Source organism: Chiloscyllium plagiosum, chromosome 4, assembly GCF_004010195.1.
Source record: "Chiloscyllium plagiosum isolate BGI_BamShark_2017 chromosome 4, ASM401019v2, whole genome shotgun sequence".
NCBI lineage: Eukaryota > Metazoa > Chordata > Chondrichthyes > Orectolobiformes > Hemiscylliidae > Chiloscyllium > Chiloscyllium plagiosum.
In genome coordinates this window covers 96,783,128-96,802,649 of record NC_057713.1, presented here as the reverse complement: position 1 = coordinate 96,802,649, position 19,522 = coordinate 96,783,128, and the positions used below count along the sequence as shown (strand labels likewise).

General features: G+C 38.1%; 1 protein-coding gene across 1 annotated transcript in view; it reads right to left on the bottom strand.

The window, feature by feature from the left end:
- Positions 1 to 19,522, bottom strand: part of LOC122549223 (ATPase family AAA domain-containing protein 2-like) — a 61,160-nt gene that overhangs the window by 17,304 nt on the left and 24,334 nt on the right. The window contains exons 12-20 of the mRNA XM_043688664.1: positions 18,731 to 18,905; positions 17,426 to 17,514; positions 16,329 to 16,488; positions 15,342 to 15,432; positions 14,836 to 15,147; positions 13,332 to 13,461; positions 2,438 to 2,624; positions 720 to 905; positions 61 to 196 (exon numbers count right to left, since the gene is read on the bottom strand). Coding sequence (XP_043544599.1) covers positions 61 to 196; positions 720 to 905; positions 2,438 to 2,624; positions 13,332 to 13,461; positions 14,836 to 15,147; positions 15,342 to 15,432; positions 16,329 to 16,488; positions 17,426 to 17,514; positions 18,731 to 18,905 — 1,466 coding nt within the window. The remainder of the gene's footprint in view (positions 1 to 60; positions 197 to 719; positions 906 to 2,437; positions 2,625 to 13,331; positions 13,462 to 14,835; positions 15,148 to 15,341; positions 15,433 to 16,328; positions 16,489 to 17,425; positions 17,515 to 18,730; positions 18,906 to 19,522) is intronic.

Genomic DNA, 19,522 nt, shown 5'->3' with positions numbered 1-19,522 from the left:
TCAATCATGTGTGTACAAGTTAGTCTAATTACTCCTTTCAGCAACACAACTCTGACTTACCAGCCTTTTGTTTGGAGGGTGGTGCTTTTGCAGCCTGTTTCAATATCAGCTCTTCAAAGAACTTCTTTCGTTCTTCACGTCTTGGAAGCCCAACATCAAAAACTTCTCCGTAATGACAGACAAATATCTTTTTTACCTGAAAAGACAAAAGGGTTATTTAAGAGATGAAATATTACATCTCAAACTCTAATCATGCCCAATCAAACAGACTTGAGGATCTGAGTACAGTTGATCCATCAGACCAATATTCGTTAACCTAAGTGCAACAATTTAGTCACATCCTTCTTTCCACACTCATTACTGTCTTTACATAACATGAATTTACTGGACCTAATCAAAATGCTGTTGAAAAATTTACTTCCTTGCAATAGTCAGGTTATGAAACTGGATAAAGTACAAATCAAGTATTGTGGTGAAAGTACTTAGTGATATCATGAAACAAAGGAAAGCAAAACTAAAACCACTCTCAATAAACCCTAGATGAATATGTTAGAATAGCTAGAATACTATTCATTGATCATCCATGAAGATAAAACTAACTTTCTCAAAAAATATCGACCTGATTAAAGCTAAATTAACCAAGATATAGATCATAAACTATATCAGATAAATAAAAGTTGTTCATGATTTAAAAAACACAGTAATATATAAGAACTCACGTCTTCTGCCAGTTCACTGTGCGGGACATCACATGTTGCCAGTAGCAAGATGGGCGTAAATGTGGGAATGTCCTGAAGTAATGTAATGAACGTGGCTCTCATGGTGTCTCCAACTGATTCCCACCAATGATCAACATGCGGAATATACAGGATACTTGGGACTGTTCTTCGAGCTTCTCTAAATAGCTAACAGAATTGAGGTAATACTATAAAATAAATTTACGTACAAGGACAACACACCATACAATCTCTTCAAATCTAGAAATGCACTTGAGTTTCTGCAATAAAGGAGGACACACACACAACAAAAAAAATAGGCTATCTCCAATGAGCAATACCTACATTTTCCTCCAGCAGCATCATATTTAGATTCTTTCAGAGCGTATTGAACCTTTCTTCTTTACCTATGTAACTGACAGGACCAGATGCCACTTTAGTAAAACTAATCTGATAATTTTCCAATAGAGTGACAGGGAATCACTACTTGACAGTGAAGGAAGCAATGGACTAACTCTTGGGCCCTCCTGTTCAACTTATCTGCTACATTAAATTATAGGAGTAAGACCATCCTAATCTGCTCAGCCAGACATAACTTGCACAGAATGCTAGATAAGTGTTGCAAGTATTGCAGAACTCCTGCAATTTCTGTACTGAAAAAGGTGTGCCATGTAATACATACTTAAAAATACATTATTTCTTTAGCCTTTACTGAAATGCCAGAGAGAAATCAAAAAATCTTGACAAGGCACATTAGTTGAAGATAAAGATGTTAGCATTCATACTGCATTGAATATGTTTTTTGTCAAATGCTACACCTGTTCAGTCAATAACATACAGAGGCTGGTCAAAACGTAGCTACTGTTCTGAATAAAGATCAAAGCGACTGGCTAGAATGGAGAGAAAAATCTTGATTAACGATCTGCACCTGCAAATGCGGGTCACATATTCTTCTACAACACAGCTTCAGACGTTCACCTTCCACAGGAATCATGAGCATTTATAAAAATTTCTGAACATAAGAAATATAAATGAAACATTCATTTTCAAAACTTTTTGAAGTTATTCTGCTAGCTTAGTACAAATTCCTCTACCAACTCCCTTCCCTGTCCTGGTCGACAAAGAAAAACTCAACAAAGGTTTAAGTCTTGCTGGTGCGGAGATTTAAAAATGAAAACTTCTTGAAAAAACCTTCAATTTTGATCAGAATGAAGGCACTAACCTTAGAAGATATTTACTTCATTCAATTTGTACAGGTTTGTCAAATTGGGAAAATATTACTATGATTGGATATTTTCACACTAAGTTACACAACAAAGTGTGTGGCAGGCTTATGAAGAACACATTTTGTGTCATTTGGAGACACAAACAATTTGTAATAGTAACTTTGAAAACAAAAAGTTCCAAGCAGCGTTTATTTTGGATGATAAGTATCATCTTCAATGATCTAAAGAAAAGGATAAGACACCCAGAGAGGACAAAAAAAAACAATTTTACAAGATGAACGATTTCATAATTGTGACTTTATGAATTCATTCTACAAAGACTGAATTTAGTTCATAAAATAATTCAATTGAACAGTTTATAGCCACTTTACGAGAAGCATGCAATAACCTGAAATGTCTAATTTGTTTGATAATTTTATTTTTCCATGGTAAGCAAGAAACAAAATTCCCACTAAAAATGTGTATTCAGATTATTTCAACCATACAGAATCTTACCATTGCGCAGGTTTCCTCAGGTGATGTGGCACTGACGCCATACAATACTGGAAGGTCTAGCCGATGCACAGTGTATTTCTCCAAATTGTGAAGGAGTGCAGGGGCAAGATGTGAACTCTGACCTGAACCTGGTTTTCCAGACAGCAATAGCCTCGGTCTGTAGGAGGTTGGTTGGTGATAGGCACACCTAATAAAAAAATTTAAATACTGAAAAAAAGATCATGTTTACTGCTCAACTGAAACTTTAAAATATTGCATAGTTTTGCATGATAAAGCTAAACGGTCTTTAAATTGGTTACAAGGAATCTTACAAAATGGCTACCAGAAGCCACATGACATTTTTTGGTGATTGGAACCAGACTATTCTTTCTCAAGACCCACAAGAAACCTTTTGAAATTTAAATAAACATTTCTAAGAGTAAATAAACTCATTAACAATGGCTTCTCTGGAGAAGTAAATAGCTATTTCTATCTCACTAAAACTTGAAAAAATGGCAACCATTCAAGTTAATGACTGAGACACTTAAAAGTTAATTTCTGTACTCCAGACCTAGGCTAGCCTAATACCTAATATGGAAACATGAGTCAACAGTTTGAGGTAACAGACATTTTTGAACTGCATAAAATTTTCAGCTGTGAACAACCATTTTTGTGTAGAGATTGCACGAGAACTTGCGAAGATAGCTCTAGCCATCACTCTCAACAGAATCAGTGAACTTAATGTGAAAGTTTGGTTCTCTATGTGACACCAAGAGCAACAAACAAGTGCATAGCATTCTTCCATGTTCTGCTAAAAAGAAATTCAGGTTAGTTTAATAATCAAAGAACCAGAAAGGATAAAGGGCTTTCATTCACATCTTGATTTTGATCTACCTACTTATTCTACCACAAAGAAACAAAAATCCAACTATTCAACAACAAAAGCAATCACAGCGGCTAAATCAGATTTATTATTTACTGAATTTTATTAATCTGACCCTCTTTTTTTGTTAATATTTAATCATATCTTCAACCCTTGCCTCCAAGAAATTGCAAAGCACTTGACAGTAAATGAATTAGTGTTGAAATATAGTCCTCTTTTTGTTGGGAAACAGGGTCGGCAGTTTGCACACAGTAAGGTGCAATAAACAGCAATGAGAAAAGTGCTTCGTTAATCTGTTTTTGGCAGGGTTCAGATAAACGCTGCCCAAAAGTGCCAAGAAAGATTTCCAACTCTATCTTGAGTAAAGATATTTCTGAGCAGACAGACAAAGCCTTGGTCGAATATCACAGCGGAAAGACATGAACTCCAAAAACAAAGTACCACATTGGAATGGTTAAAGTGGACATACAAATTATACCAAATCAAATGTTCACAGATGATTAAATATTAACAAAAAAAGAGGGTCAGATTAATAAAATTCAGTAAATAATAAAATGAAATGCCAAGTAAATTATTTAAATTTTGACAACATATTTCTTTAAAAAAAAAGGTTGGTTGGCTGGCTAGCATGGGGTTAAAAATAAGGCCAATAGCACAATACCTTTTGGAGCCGAGGTGGACTTAGGACCTGCCTGTTTGCCCTACTCTTAACAGAGAATGGCAATAGCAAACAACCACTGACAAGAAGTAAAAAACTGCCAAGAAAATATGTATAAATGTTTTGGATGTGAATGTAGGAGGGTTGGTTAATAAGTTTGGAGATGACAAAAAAAATTAGTGTAGTGAACTCAAAGAAAATTATCTCAGAGTACAACAGGACCATGATCAGATAGGCTAATGGGTCAAGCAATGGCACATGGAGTTTAATTTAGATAAATGCAAGAGGTTGCCATTTTGGTATGGCAAACCAGGGCAGGAGTTATTGAGTTAGTGGGAGGGCCTGGGGAGTGTTGCTGAACAAAGAATCCTAGGGGTACAGGTATACAGCTCCTTGAAAATGAAACTGCAAATAGAGAGGGTGGTATTGTTTGGGACGCTTGCCTTCATTGAGAATAAGGGTCGAGACATTGTGACTGTACAGGACATTTGTTAGGCCACGTTTGGAATATTGCGTTCAATTCTGGTCTCCCTGCTATAGGAGAAACTTGAAAGGGTTCAGTAAAGATTTATAAGGATGCTACCAGGGTGGAGGGCTTGAGCTATAGGGAGAGGCTGAATAGGCTATGCCTATTGTCCCCGCAGCATTGGAAGTTGAGGGGTGACTTTATAGGAGGTTTATAAACCTCCTGAGAGGCATGGTTAGGGTAAATAGCCAAAATCTTTTTCCTAGAGCGGGGAATGTCCAAAACTAGAGGGCATAGGTTTGTTAGAGAGAAAAGATTCAAAAAGGACATTAGGAGTAACTTTTGCATGCAGTGGGTGGTATGTGTATGAAAGAAGCTGCTGGAAGAACAACATTTAAAAGGCATCTTGATGGTATATGAATGAGAAGGTTTCAGAGGGATATGAGCCAAACAGGATTAGGTCGAATTAGGATGCCTGGTGCTGTGCTGTATGACTCAAACAACTCAGGATGAAGGCTCATAGGTAATGAGCCATGGACAGAGTCATACATCAAGGAAATTTGTAGTCCAATGATGTAGTCCAACTAGTCCACGACAAACATGTTTGCAAACTAAACTAGTCCCACCTGTCTGCATTTGGCCCATATCCTCGCTAATCATGTACTTATCCAAATGTCTTTTAAACACTAACTGTACCTGCATACAACAGTTCCTCTGAAAGTTCATTCCACACACAAACCACTGTGGAAAAAAAAGTTGCCCCTCATATCCTTTTTAAATTTTCTCCTCACCTTAAAAATATGCTCCTTGTCTTAAAATCCCCCTGCTTAGGGAAAAGACCTTCGTTATTCACCTGATCCATTGTCTTCATGATTTTGTAAACCTCAAGCTCATACCAGAACCTCATATACCCCAGTGAATGAAGTCCCAACCCATCAGCCTCTTCGTTCTAACTCAAACCCTCCAGTCCCAGCAGCATCTTCGTAAAGCTTTTCTGAACTCTCTCAAGCTTAATAATATCTTTCATATAACTGGGCAACCCAAAACTGCAGAAAGTACTCCAGAAAAGGCCTCACCAACGTCTTGTACAACCTTAACATAAACATTCCAACTCCTATACTCAGAAGGCCTGAGTAGAGAAGAAAAGTGTGCGAAACACCTTAACCACCCTATCTAGCTGTGCCACAAATTTCAAAAGAATTATATACCTAACCCTTGTTCAACAAAACTACCCGAAGCCCTAACATTAATTGCACAGTCCTGCCATTGTTTGTGTTACGACACAGAGTAAATCCTCCTGCCTAAAGTTAAACCAGCCACACAGAAAAGATTTATCCCTTGCAGTAATCTGTGAAAATTCAAGAGGCCAAAAACGATTTCAAGTAAAAATTAACAACTTTATTTCTTGAAATATAACTGAGAATAATTAACTAACAACTATTAACAACTCCTTCCTCTAACCTACCTTTTATCTTCCCTTCTATAATACTAGTCCAATTAAATACCCCCGATTAAGATTTCCCAAAATTTCAAGTTTTCAAAACAAGCCAGCTGTCGAATCTTCTATTTGGATCTTCCTGTGTCTTCCTTTCTTCTTCTTAGGGATTAGGCTTCACAGGTCATGGATTGATAAAGGTACCTTTAAGACAGCTATTTTTAGGGCAGTCTCTATATGCTGCTGACTTGGCAGTTCTTCCAACTGTTCAATTTCCCACAGTAGTATACCCGCAAAGCATCAGATTGTGTCATTGGTTTTTAACATTGTCAATGTCCCAAATTCAAACTTGACTGGAATTTGGTATTGTTTGGGGTATAATTTAAACTGATTGGCCTAATTCGAATCTGTTTTTGTCTCTAGGCAACCAGCTACACTAACTGTTGTACCACATGCTACATCATGATGAAAACACTTGGTGTTGTCAGGTAATTCTGCTCCCTTTTAACTTTCTTAAAGATATAGTACATCCACATCTTCATAACACGTCTCCCTTTAAGAAAAAATGAACCATCATAATGAAAAGATGGCTTCATTATATATTCTATTTTATTAAACACATTATCCTAACATAGATAAATTTAATACAAATTCACCTTAACTTCTTTCCATATAATTATTAAATAAATACAAATCTCATCTGAACTCAGTTAAATCTGCGATAACTTATATGCGATTACATTCTTACGACCCGCAACATGTATGATTTTGAAATTAAAAGTCTGTAACATAAGATTTCAATGAAATAGTCTCATTCTTGTCTTTAAAGCTATCTAAGACTTTAAGCGGATTGTGATCCATGTACACAACCGTGTGACACATTGCTCGTGACAAACATTAAAATGTTGTAAGGCCAGTACCAAACTCATAGTTCTTTCTCGATCATGGAATATTTCCTCTGGTGGACGTTGATGATCTTTGAAAAGTAACCAACTGGCAGTTCCATCCCAGCCTCATCTTCCAAGAGTACAGCTCCAACTCCAATGTCACTAGCATCGATGGCGACTTCGAAAGGTTTTGAAAAATCTGGTGTAGCTAAAACTGCTTTTGGTGGTTAATACTGATTTCAAATGATCGAATGCCTCCTGGCATTGTTCTGTACACCATAACTTTGTGTTCTTATTCAGCAAAAATCGGTTAATGGTGTCAGTACACTGAAGAAGTTTGGAACAAACCTCCAACAGAATCCGATGAATCCCAAGAATCGAAGCACCTCTTTCTTCAAGGTTGATCGTGGAAATTCCTCGATAGCCTTTGCTTTCCACAGGGTCTACTGACATGACCGATGTTATGTCCTAAGAACATCACCTCTGCTTTCATAAATTCAGTTTTATTTAAGCTTATCACCAGATTTGCTTCAATTAGTCATTCAAAGAACTCTGCTAACTGTACCATGTGACTTTCCAGGACTTAATGAAGATCACTACGTCACCCAAATAGACTGTATAGTTTGTTAATCCAGCCACAACTCTGTTCATGAGTGTTTGGAATGTGGCGGATGAGTTCTTCATTCCAAAAGGGCATCACTTTAAACTGATATAGCCCATTTGCGGTTACAAATGTAGAAATTTGTTTCACCGTCTCTGATAAAGGTACCCGGCAGTAACCATGCATTAAGTCCAACTTGGTGACATAACTGGCTTTCAGACTTTCTTGATACAGTCCTCCAATCTAGAAATTGGATAAGAATCCGATTTTGTAATGGCGTTGACCTTCCGATAATCCACGCAGAATCGTTCAGTCCCATCCAGTTTGGGAACTAAGACGATTGGCTTGGTTTGATGATGTCCACTCGCTCTGGCTTGGTTTGATGATGTCCTCGTCGAGCACGGCCTCCATCTCCATCTGGACCTGTCTGACTTTGAAAGGATTAAGCTGATAGGGGTGTTGTTTTATCGGAGCAGTATTTCCTGCGTCTACTTCATATACAATAGCATTAGTCCTCCCCATCGAATTCTTACATATGTCTTTATACTGCAGTAACAAATCTCTCAACTGCATTCTATGCTCCTGAGACAGATAACTTGCTAACCCATCCCACTCAAGGACTTCATTTTTTAATCTATTTTGAGGCACATCAAAATCCACATCATCTGGATTTGATTCCTCACTCTGTGGGGTAGTAACTAACACCTGTTTCTTTAGATCTTTCTCTCTAATGTAAGACGTTCAGCATGTTCACAAGACATACTCAATACCTTTTTTCCCCCTATCTGGCATTTTTACTAGATAGTTCACCTGACTCAACTTTTCTCAATCAATAAATCTGGCTTTGAAGGGATCTCCCACCACTGGTGACAGTACTAATAAGTTATCCCCTCAAGGAAATGTCAGCGTCTCAGAGCTTTATTCTGCCACCTGCTTCATTCAATACTGTGCCTTCTTTAGGTGCTGTTTAGCTAACTCACCGACTCGATTTAGTCTCTCCCTCACCTCTGATACATAATCTAACTGAGATCTCAGACTTTGGTCCTGGCAACTTTTCTTTAATTTCATAAGACCTCTCACTTCGTGCCCAAATATTAACTCAAAGGGAACGAATGGAGTAGATTTGTTTGGGACATCCCTAATGGCAAACAATACAAATAGGATATCTTTATCCCAAACATTCCTGACAGTATGTTCTCAACATGGTCTTCAAGGTCTGATGCCACCTTTCGAAAGCTCCCTGGGATTCAGGATAATACACACTGGATTCAAATTGCTGTGTACCTAAGCTATCCATAACCTTAAACAACCTAGCAGTAAATATTGACCCTTGGTCCGACTTTATCTCTCTTGGTAGCCCATACCGCGTGAAGAGAGCTACTAACTCCTCTCCCACCTTTTTTGCCTTGATACTCCGTCATGGAATTGCCTCCAGAAATCTGGTAGACACATCCATTATGGTTAACAAGTACTGGTTCCCACTTTTAGTTTTCGGGAGGGGACCTATACAATCATTTATAACCTGCATGGAATGTTTTTCAAATGCGGGAATTGGCAACAAAGGTGCTGGTTGTATTACCGCCTGTGGCTTACCTACCATTTGGTATGTGTGACACTTATGGCAAAAGTTAACCACATCCTTGTGCATTCCAGGCCAATAAAAATGTTTTTGTACCTTAGCTTAAGTCTTTCGTACCCCTCAGTGACCTCCTACAGCTACCCGTAACACTTCCTGTCTGTATGCTAGCGGCAACACAATCTGGTGCACTTTGGCCCACTTCTCCTCTGCATTAACCTGCCGCGGTCTCTATTTCCGCCTTAGGATTCTATCTTTCAGATAATAACTCTCCAGAATACACTCTGCCTCCTTTTTGGAATACACATCCACACATATATCTTATATTGTCTTGTCATGTTGTTGCAATTCTCTTAGCCTTTCAGGACTAAACACTTCTGTCTGACCCTTGCCTGTTCAGGTTTTACCTGCACTATTACGTCAAACAAGGTGTCCTCTAACTGAACCTCACTTCCTTCACCTTTCCCTTTACTTTTCACTTCGTGCTGTGACTTATGATAGTGGCACCTGGTTACCACACAGTCTGGGAAAATACAGAATAGTTTTATTTTAACTCCTCGGTTTCTTGGTCTTCTCAACAAGGGGTGTCACTCCCACTTTGGATCCTGCCAAATCATTCCCAAGAACAAACTGAATTCCAATCACTCCCACTGTAACTTCCGCAGTCTTGAGTTGCCACTTACATAGGGCAACATTAAATTTCTGTCCATCTATCCCATAATTTACCACACTCTCAGGTAATAGATTAGAAAGAGTGCATGTTAGCTCACCCCTTACTGTCAGCGACTAATTAGACCTTGTATCGCTCAAAATTATAACTTCTTGTCCTCCTTCCCCTTTTTGTTTGGAGTAAACTTTAGAAAGAATTTGCCTCTATGGATAGAGATCAGGTACTAACTCCATACCCAGCCCCTGCCTAGGCTGTGCACTCTCCTGCAGCTCCTCAGCTCTTCTTGGGGTCTCCTTTTCTATCTTTACTGGCTTAGCTTCTTTTATCACATCTTTTCCCAAAGACCAGCAATGTGTCTGTGTGTCCCACCTTCTGGCAATGAAACCACCTTTTCCCAGTGCCCTTGTGAAACCACCAGCATTGTAATTTTCCATGTCCCACTCCATTACAGTGAAAATACCTGAGGCTTTTCACTTCCTCTATTGGCTCCTGTGGTAATTCTTATCAGTGCTCTCTACCCCTGTTAAAAATCACACAACACCAGGTTATAGTCCAACGGGTTTAATTGGAAGCGCACTAGCTTTCGGAGCGACACTCCTTCATCGCTCCGAAAGCTAGTGTGCTTCCAATTAAACCTGTTGGACTATAACCTGGTGTTGTGTGATTTTTTAAACTTTGTACACCCCAGTCCAACACTGGCATCTCCGAATCCTCTCTACTCTTGGTTTCGTAGTGTAGGACCTCCCCTTCTCCCAACTTCTATCCCTCACTGGACGAAATTCTGGCTGGAATCTGGTCTTATGCACCAACATATACTCATCTGCTGCCCTTCTCACTTCCTGAACTTTCTGTTCCGCCACTCGAATTCTTACCATCGCTGGAAGTGAATTTTTAAACTCCTCTAACAGAATAATCTCAGAGCCTGAAAGGTCTTATCAGTTTTCAAAGCACGCATCCAAATGACGTTTAATTCTTTCAAATTCAACAGAAGTCTGACCTGGTTCCTTTGTTTCTGAACTGCTGGCTACATGCTTCAGGTACCAATTCATAAGCACTTAAAATAACCTGTTTAACCTCTTCATAATCTCTTGACACCTCATCTGAAAGTGGGGCAAATCCTTCACTAGCTCTGCCTCCCAGTTTAGCCCGAACTAGCATTTCCCATAAAGCCTCGGACCACTCCAGCTGCCTAGTCAATTTTTCAAATGAAATAAAGGAGGCTTCAGCATCTTTCTCATCAAAATGTGGCAGAGTTTTGACATATTTGCATACATCACTACCTTCTCTTTTAATCTCCATCTTGTTAACTTGACTTTGCTGATTAAGTCGCAACTTATCAAGTTCAAATTCTCGCTCGTTTTGCTCAGCTAAGAGCCTTTCTCTCTTTTTTCTCTCTCTTTTTTTCTCCCTGTCGTTATCTTCTAAATTTTACTCAACTGTAATTTAAGTTTTTCTACCTCTACTGCACTTGTCTGTTTCTCTGACACACCTAAGTGTTTGAATAACTCCCTCACAATTTCAGCTTTACTTTTGTCCTTGGTTAAACAAATGTTGATGTCACCAAAATTAAACAAATAGTCTCACCTACGTTTTATTCAAAGATCTAGGACTAAACTGCAAGTATTTAAATCTGCAAGGACTTTTCGTACCCTCAAAACGATTCAAATCTGTCTAAACCAATTCAAATCCCAAATCCAAGACCCAAACTCTTCAAATTGTGGACAAAAGACCCCCAGCTGTTTAAATCCCAGCGACAAGCCCCCAAACTGTAATATGACACGGTGTAAACCCTCCAGCTTAATTTAAACCAGCAACACAGAAAAGATTTATCCCATGCAGTAATCTATGAAGATTCGAGAGGCCAAGAACTATTTAAAGTAAAAATTAACAAATTTATCAAAGTATAACAGAGAATAATTAACAGCTATTTACAACTCCTTCCTTTAACCTTTCTTTTAGCTTCCCTTATCCATTACTAATCCGATAAACACGCCCCCCACCATTAAGATTTCCCAAAAGTCCAAGTTTCCAAAACCAGCCAGCTATCAATTCTCCTATTTGGATCTTCCTGTGTCTTTTTTTCTTCTTAGGGATTATGCTTCACAGATCATGGATGGATAAAGGTACGTCTACGAGAGCTATTTTGCAGGTAGTCTCTACTTGCTGGTGGCATGACAGTTCTCCTCCCAACTGTTCAGTTTTCCCTGGTCTTATACCCCCAAAGCATCGGATTCTGTCATTGGTTTTAAAAATTGTCAATATACCAAATTCAAACTGGATTGGAATTTGGTATTTTTTGGGGTATAATTTAAACTGATGGGCCTAGTTCAAATCTTTTTTCTCCAGGCAACCAGCTACATACCTGCTGGACCATATGCTACATTGTATCTTGTTGAGAACACTTGGTGCTGTCAGATGGATCTGCTAGCTTTTAACTTTCTTAAAAAGGTACAGTACACCCATATCTTCATAACATTCGTTTTACCAAAATGCAATACCTTGCATTTATCCAAGTTACACACTATCTGCCACTCCTCAGCCCAGTGACCCAATTGATCTTTGTAGTGTTAGATAATCGTCTTCATCATCACTTTTGTGTACCACCATCTTTTTATGTCACCCTCAAACTTACTAACCATGCCTTCTAAATTCTTATCCCAATCATTTATATCAATGACAAACAAAAGTGGACCCAGTATCAATCCTTCTGGAACACTACTGGTGGACACAGGCCAGGGGATGGTGGGAAATTGCAACTCACTGCCTGTAAGGGAGCTAGAGGCAGAAACCCCCATAACATTTATGAAGTATTTACATGTGCATGTGTGATGCACAAACAAGCAAGACTGTGAGCCAACTGGAATATCAAGTTAGAATAGTTTGCTGCTTTTTACAGTCAGTTTGCTTGAACACAGTTCATTCAATCTGTGTCAGATTAGGAAGCTTTCAAAAACCAGAAGACAAAGACAGAAGAAGATGAAATTTGGGGTGAGTTAACGATCAAAGTCAAAGAAGATTGCAGAAGTTTTTGTAGATACATTAAAAAAGGTAAGAGAGAAGCAAGGGTAGACATTTTACAGCAGTCCAAATGAGGCTGGAGAAACAGAAATAGGGGACAAAGAAATGGCGTCAATCTTCACAGCAAAAGACACCAGAATCATGCCAGAACTTAAAGAGAGTCAAGGGCAGAGGTAAGTATAGTGACCGTCACTAAGGAGGTCGTGCTGGGAAAGCTGCAAGGTCTAAAGCTGTGTAAATTACCCAAATCAGATGGACTACACCCCAGTGTTCTGAAGGAGATAACTGAGGAGATTGAGGAGGCATTGGTAGTGAACATTCAGCAATACTTGAGTCAGGGAAGGTCCCAGAGGATGTGTCTTCTGGCAGAGAACACTTACTGGATCACTTAAAGGTTAAGCACAAAACATTCTAGAACTATTGGATATATTTACCTTCATTATCTTAAACCTAAATTCAGATCTCTCACTTTTTCACCAAGTCTCAAAATCGAGATCTGGGTGTGAAGGGGTGTTCTGTTCCTAGTTCTATGCTTGCACAAGTTTTGAGTCAACTCCTGGAAAAAAAATGTCTACAACTCTAAAGCCCATTTGTTTTGCCCCTATCAATGCTCTAAAGTGGTTATAGCCAGAAAAGTTGAGGACAAAAATCCACACATTATATTCATTTCTTATGGGTAAGTAAAGATAGGCTACAGAAGGTAAATAATGTTACAATATACCTGTTGTAACAGAGGAAATACCCATTATGGCCCTGCTTGTTAGGTGATTTCTGAAGTCGGCCATTTTCAAAAACAGATGGACCTTCATCATCACTGTAAATGCCATCATTTAGTATATCATTTAATCCATCTGTTGAAAGGAGAAATCACATCAGTGATGTGTTATTGATTCGAACAAATACATTTTCTCCTGTGTATCCCTCAAGCCCAAATCATAATACAGTCATCAATCAATCTACCAGCTGAAAATAAACACATTTTATAACATATCCCCTGCAGACACAGATCCTCTCTATTTTATAGTAATAACACCACACATACATGCTGCATCGTTAATAGATCATAGATTCCACAGCACTCCCGAGTGAGTGAGCGAGAGAGAGAGAGAGAAAGAGAGCGCAAGTGAGCGAGCGAGCGAGCGAGAGAGAGAGAGAGAGAGAGAGAGACAGAGATATCCAGAGCTTTGGAACTAGGCATTTTAATGCCTTTTTCAAGTCAACTCTAACACTGAGTGTCTTGTTCAGCCATGAAGGAGATCCAAGATCTTTGTGTGGGCCAACAGTTATGCTGGCTGGCTAATGGCAGTTAATTAGCAGTGTTTTTAGGACAATTTGATGGTTTTACAATTACTTGCATCAATACATTTTTTTTATTCTCAAGTTTTGACTTTCGGGATTCAAATTCTTAAACAGCTGTAGAAGAAATTGAGACAAAGATATAAATTCCTGGAAAAGCCGAGTAGGCCTGGCAGCAGTGGAGGGAAATCAGAATTAAAGCTTCCTCAGAACAGTTCCAAGGAAAGTTCACTCAAGTCAAAAATGTTTATTCCGATTTCTCTCCACAGAGGCTGCCAGATCTGCTGAGCTTTTCCAGCAATTTGTCTTTTTGTCTCCGATTTACAGTATGTGCATTTTTTTCAGGTCTTTCATAGAGGAAATGGAGTTGGGTTCTCTGGGTTAGTTGTTCAATAGCATAAGCACAACAACTAGAACAGAGTGGCAAAAGGAAATCCCATCAGTATTCAAAGAAGACTGGATAACTGGTGGTGAAAGCTTGTAGCTTCTGTGGGTTAAGGGAGAGTGGGTGGACTACAGTGTAAAAACAGTGTTCTCTTTTCCTACATACAACTTTATCATTATGCTTGTCTGTTTACAGTGATCCTGACACCAAGAGAAGTCTTAATTCAGACATATTTGCATTTATATTGTTAATCTGCCTAACTCTTTGCATTGCAATGTTTGTGTCGAGAGAGGCATAAATCAAACTCTTTCAAACCATACAAATATTAAAATAGGAAGAAGCCAGTTGGTGAAATATAAATGCTGCTGCAGGATGCAAGTTTGCTGCTGTGATAATGTGTTTTTAATCTTTGCTTCACTTTATGTTTGGACATGGAGTTAACATGCTGTCATTTCACTCGAACTCTGCATCTTAGTCCTACCAATAATGAGAAGACCACCTGTGATAACATGTGGGCCAAATGATCTGGGTGTGCAATTCTCACCGATCCTGCCATTTTTAAAATCTTCCTCTGCATGTGGAAAAATCTTTTTCAAAGTTGCTAGAATTCGACTGCAGGTGTTTTCTAGGAGTGGCCTGATAACAAATGATAGCGCTTGTCCAGGCGAAGCCACCATCCGCTGAGAAGCAGGCACTATTTTTTGCATGGCCACTACAAAATCTTGCGCTTTTATGTTGATAGTAGATACATCTAGTTGCAATTTCTCATTGATGACATAGATCTGTGGATAACGACGACGCAAGGCACAGAGTGCTGCTTCAGCACATACAGATTTAATATCAGCACCACAATAACCTATGAACAAAATAGATTTGAGTTGACACCTGCAGGACTGATAGTGTGAGATTACATAGATATACGAGACGAAACACTCCATAACATTGCTCACAAATGAAGCAGTACTGTTCATTAGGCAAATTTCAGCCAAGTACACAAACATTCAAGTGTGGATAAGTGCGCCTCAAGTACATAGCCAGTTTATTACTCACCTACACACTTTTCAGCTAGTTCTTGGAGAAATGCATCAGATGGCTTTGGATTCCAGTCCCTGGTATGAATCTTCAGTATCTCTTTACGAGCCTATGGATCAAATTGAAGAGAAAAACAGAATAATTTCATTAAAAAATTGATGGATTAATAAAACAGAAAATTCTGTTTCTAATGAAAACTGATTTCACATCTGTACAAATAACGTTTTATTAGATTCACAAGGAACTGAAAACAAACAGTCTGTTCTGACATAACGCGATAGTTCCACTCCCATGCAATCCCATGTTATAAAAAAACCATGTAATAGCAGCACCATTTAAACTAATAGGACGGTAATCAAGTTACAACCCATAAAGCTAAAGAAAGTTTGTGTTCTACAAATAATGGTCCAAATTCTTCAACTGTGTTATACCCAATTAGTGTTGAAGAAACACACTATAGCAGAACAGACCATGAATTGCTTTGCATGAGCCGAAATGTTAAAATGCTAAAATCCATGTCAGAAGATCAAGTGAACAGTGCCAACACCAGTAAATCAATAAATGTACATGTAATCCAGGCAAAACAGAATTCACACTTTCTAGCCATTGTAATCTCTCATCCACAATCAAGTGTCCTATGAATCCATTTGTAAAAAGCCACAAAGCTCCTGTATCTTAAGCATGCTCTGAACATCAGGCTATCTTGAGCAGAATTTAGCTGCAAACGTTAAGTAAAGATTTTCTACTGATAACCAGAGTTATCTACTGGAACACCACCATAATCAAAACTTAGCATTCATAACAGGACTGGGATATGTTTCTTGTTCATTGTTGCCCAGTTACATTTGAGGAACGCCAATAAAATGAAACAAACTTACAACAGTAACAAAAGTTACATGAGGCCAACTACAATCTTCAAATTTTAGTAAGCAAAATTATTAACTTTAAAATTAATCTAATCCATTAGTCATAAAAAATTGCAAATAGAACAAGTTGTGCACGTACATTTTTGTCAGGGAGGCCAAAAAGAAATTCTCTGTCAAATCGTCCAGGACGTCTTAAAGCAGGATCAATTGAATCCAGTCTATTTGTTGCCCCTATTACCACAACTTCACCTCTGCCATCCAATCCATCCATCAGTGCTAACAAGGTTGAAACTATAGAACTGAAGAAAAATGAACATTAAAATTACATTACAGTAGAAATGTAAGAAATAGTTCAAACTGAGATTTTAGTGCAAAATCATGTAGCAAGGGAATAAAGTTTTTGGATTTATTAAATAAAAACTACATTCAGAAAAATGTAGAAATTTTGGTATTCTGTTGAAAGCACCAAAAAAAAAGAAAATGCATCCAGTAATCATGTGAAAAAAATTCACAAATTTATGATCAAATGCCCCTTCATACCCCATATTAGTTTCTTAATGAATACGGAGGTCATGCTTCAGACCAGAGGAAAGAACAAAGCAAGCTAAGTTTAGTGAAATAAGGAGTGGACAAAATGGGAAAATAAACATCAAAATCTAAAAAATAAACTTAAATGACAACACTTCGGCCCATCCAAGTTAATTTTTCTTTGAAAAGTACAAATAATACCAATCAAATTAATGTGAATAACAATCCCTCAAGTAAGCCCCTCCAATCAAGATGACCATAAGTGATCAGTGAATTGTATTTTTCCACTTCTCTTATTCAACTCCCTTAGTGCATGAAAATCTAGGAGTCAGTTTTGAATGTACTTGACGAGTAAGCACACACAGCTCACAGGATGGAGAATTTCTAATACATTCAAACCTTTGAATGAAAACCTTTCCTCTCCTCAGTTCTAAATGGCCAACCCCTAATTCTACGATTACAACCCTTGGAATCAGACTCTCCAGGTGGTGGAAAAACCTCACAACATCAACTCTGTCAAACCCAATAAGATTTCTATAGCAAAGATATACACAGTTTCAGCAATTCCACTCCAGTTCAGTCAAAAGACATTAAATAACAAAATAGGTTTCATGATGCATAACATTACGAAGGAATCGGATTACCATACTAACAATGGTGCTGATGATTTACAAACCGGTTGAAAGGACCAATCCTTAGCATCCTTACCTGTGTATCTGATCTTGCCTGCTGGAACGAACAGGGGCCAAGCCATCTACTTCATCAAAGAAAATAATTGAAGGACGCATAAGATAGGCCTTTAAAAAAAGAAGTTACCAGATCAAACTTCAAGAAGATACGACAGAAAGGACTGTCTGAAAAGAACTGCAATGGACAATGCAAATGCTTGGATTAGAGAAAATTTAGTAGTGATAATGCTCAAGGTCCAGTTGTGGATCAACTTCTATTCTAAAAATATTTATGATTTGAATCTGAACACAGAAAACGCAACAATTTGCTATGATACAAAGATAGGGAGCTTGGCATAGATAAATAAGGCTGAACATGGGTTTTATACATAAATTTTATTATGCCTATTTAATGGTCAATGTTTACATCACTATTGTGCAGTTTTAGGCATGTAATTACAAATAACATGTAAGCCACAAAGAAAACTGTACAGACTTATCAGGATGATGCCAAAAGATAGGAAACTAGTTATTATGAGTGATGGACAATACCAGGACTATTTCCACAATAACTAAAAAAAAAACGAAAAAATGAAAACTACTTTAAGTCAAACATCTTTATAAACAGGATACGAAAATTACAATGGGATCCTGAGCTTTATCAATTGGGGCACAGAGTACAAATGCAAGGAGGTTACGCTAAACCTGTTTAAAAGGCAGTTACCCAACCTCAGCTGGAACACAGCATGCAATTTCAGACACCACATTGTAGGAAAGGTGGGAGGGCATAAGAGAAGATGCAGCAAAAGTTTCCCAAGAAACATGGGGCAAATTACAGCAGTTCATGTAGTTCTTCTAACAGAAGAAAGGGTAAAGCAAATTTGGTACAGGTGCTCAAAGTCATGATGATTTAAACAATGTAAACAGCGAGAAACTGTTTCAAGTAGGGACCAAGGAGAATTATCCTTGCAATGAATTGGCAGGGGCACCATGTGCCAAAAAGACACCTCCTGTGGTGTAACCATACTTTGGTTTTCAAGTGTATGAAGAATGGGAAGCCACTTGCACTCAGTTTCAGTAAGATTTCTGCCACTAACAGATACCTGTAACAGAAAGCTACAAGCCAGCCCAAAAACTGGGCCTTACCTCATCTAATCTGTGGAGGTGGGAAAGGAATTCTCCCTTTCGCAATATCAACAGATTTAAAGGCTACCTGCCCTACCAGCAGAGGTCTTGGTTAAATTCTACATCAAATGCTGCATAGCAGCTCAAAAACAAATTAATCTTTTTTCAAATAATGTAAGCTTAATCATAATGTGGAAATAGGATCAAGATTTCTAATTACCTGATCAAAAAGTAATCGTAACTGTCGCTCAGATTCTCCTACCCATTTACTGAGACAGTCTGCACCCTTTCGCATGAAGAAAGATACCCTTCGGTCTCCCTGGCTACATTCATTGGCCAGAGCTCGGGCAACAAGGGTTTTCCCAGTTCCAGGCGGGCCATAGAATAAGCAGCCTCTACAAATTGAAAGGTAAGCAACCTGTAAAAGTAATATTTTTGTGCCTAGTGTTTACAAAAGAAAAAATATTAAAATGTTCTGATAGATCATTTTAGCCACTGCTGCATTCCTCTAGAAGTAACTTGGATAATTGCTGATAAGGAAACAGCATGACGCAAATAGCTTTACTACAAATCAAGAGTTACAGGAATTATAACGATCACTTCTCCATTTTTATTGCATTATTTTAAGTAGATTATTAAAAATGATTGTACTTAATTAGTTACTCTCAATATCCGTACACATGCACTTGTTTCTTTTATCATAGATTCCAATCAATGTTGTGGGAGCTCTATTACAATTATAGTGAAATGGACCATCAATATTCAACTTCCTTCATTTGGCTTCAATATCAGATTTTTACATATTAGAAACAGTTTTATAAAAGGACACTGCTCACTTAAAATTACTGCTTTAAACGCCAGATTAGCTCCGGTACCACACGTGGAATATACAAAATAAGCTGCAATGGAATTACAATTTTAAATTGAGGCACAAATTCAGTGAGGCAGCAATAAGTTTGCATCTGGATCAGAATTGATAATCTGGAATCTGAGCTTCAAACACTGCAGTACA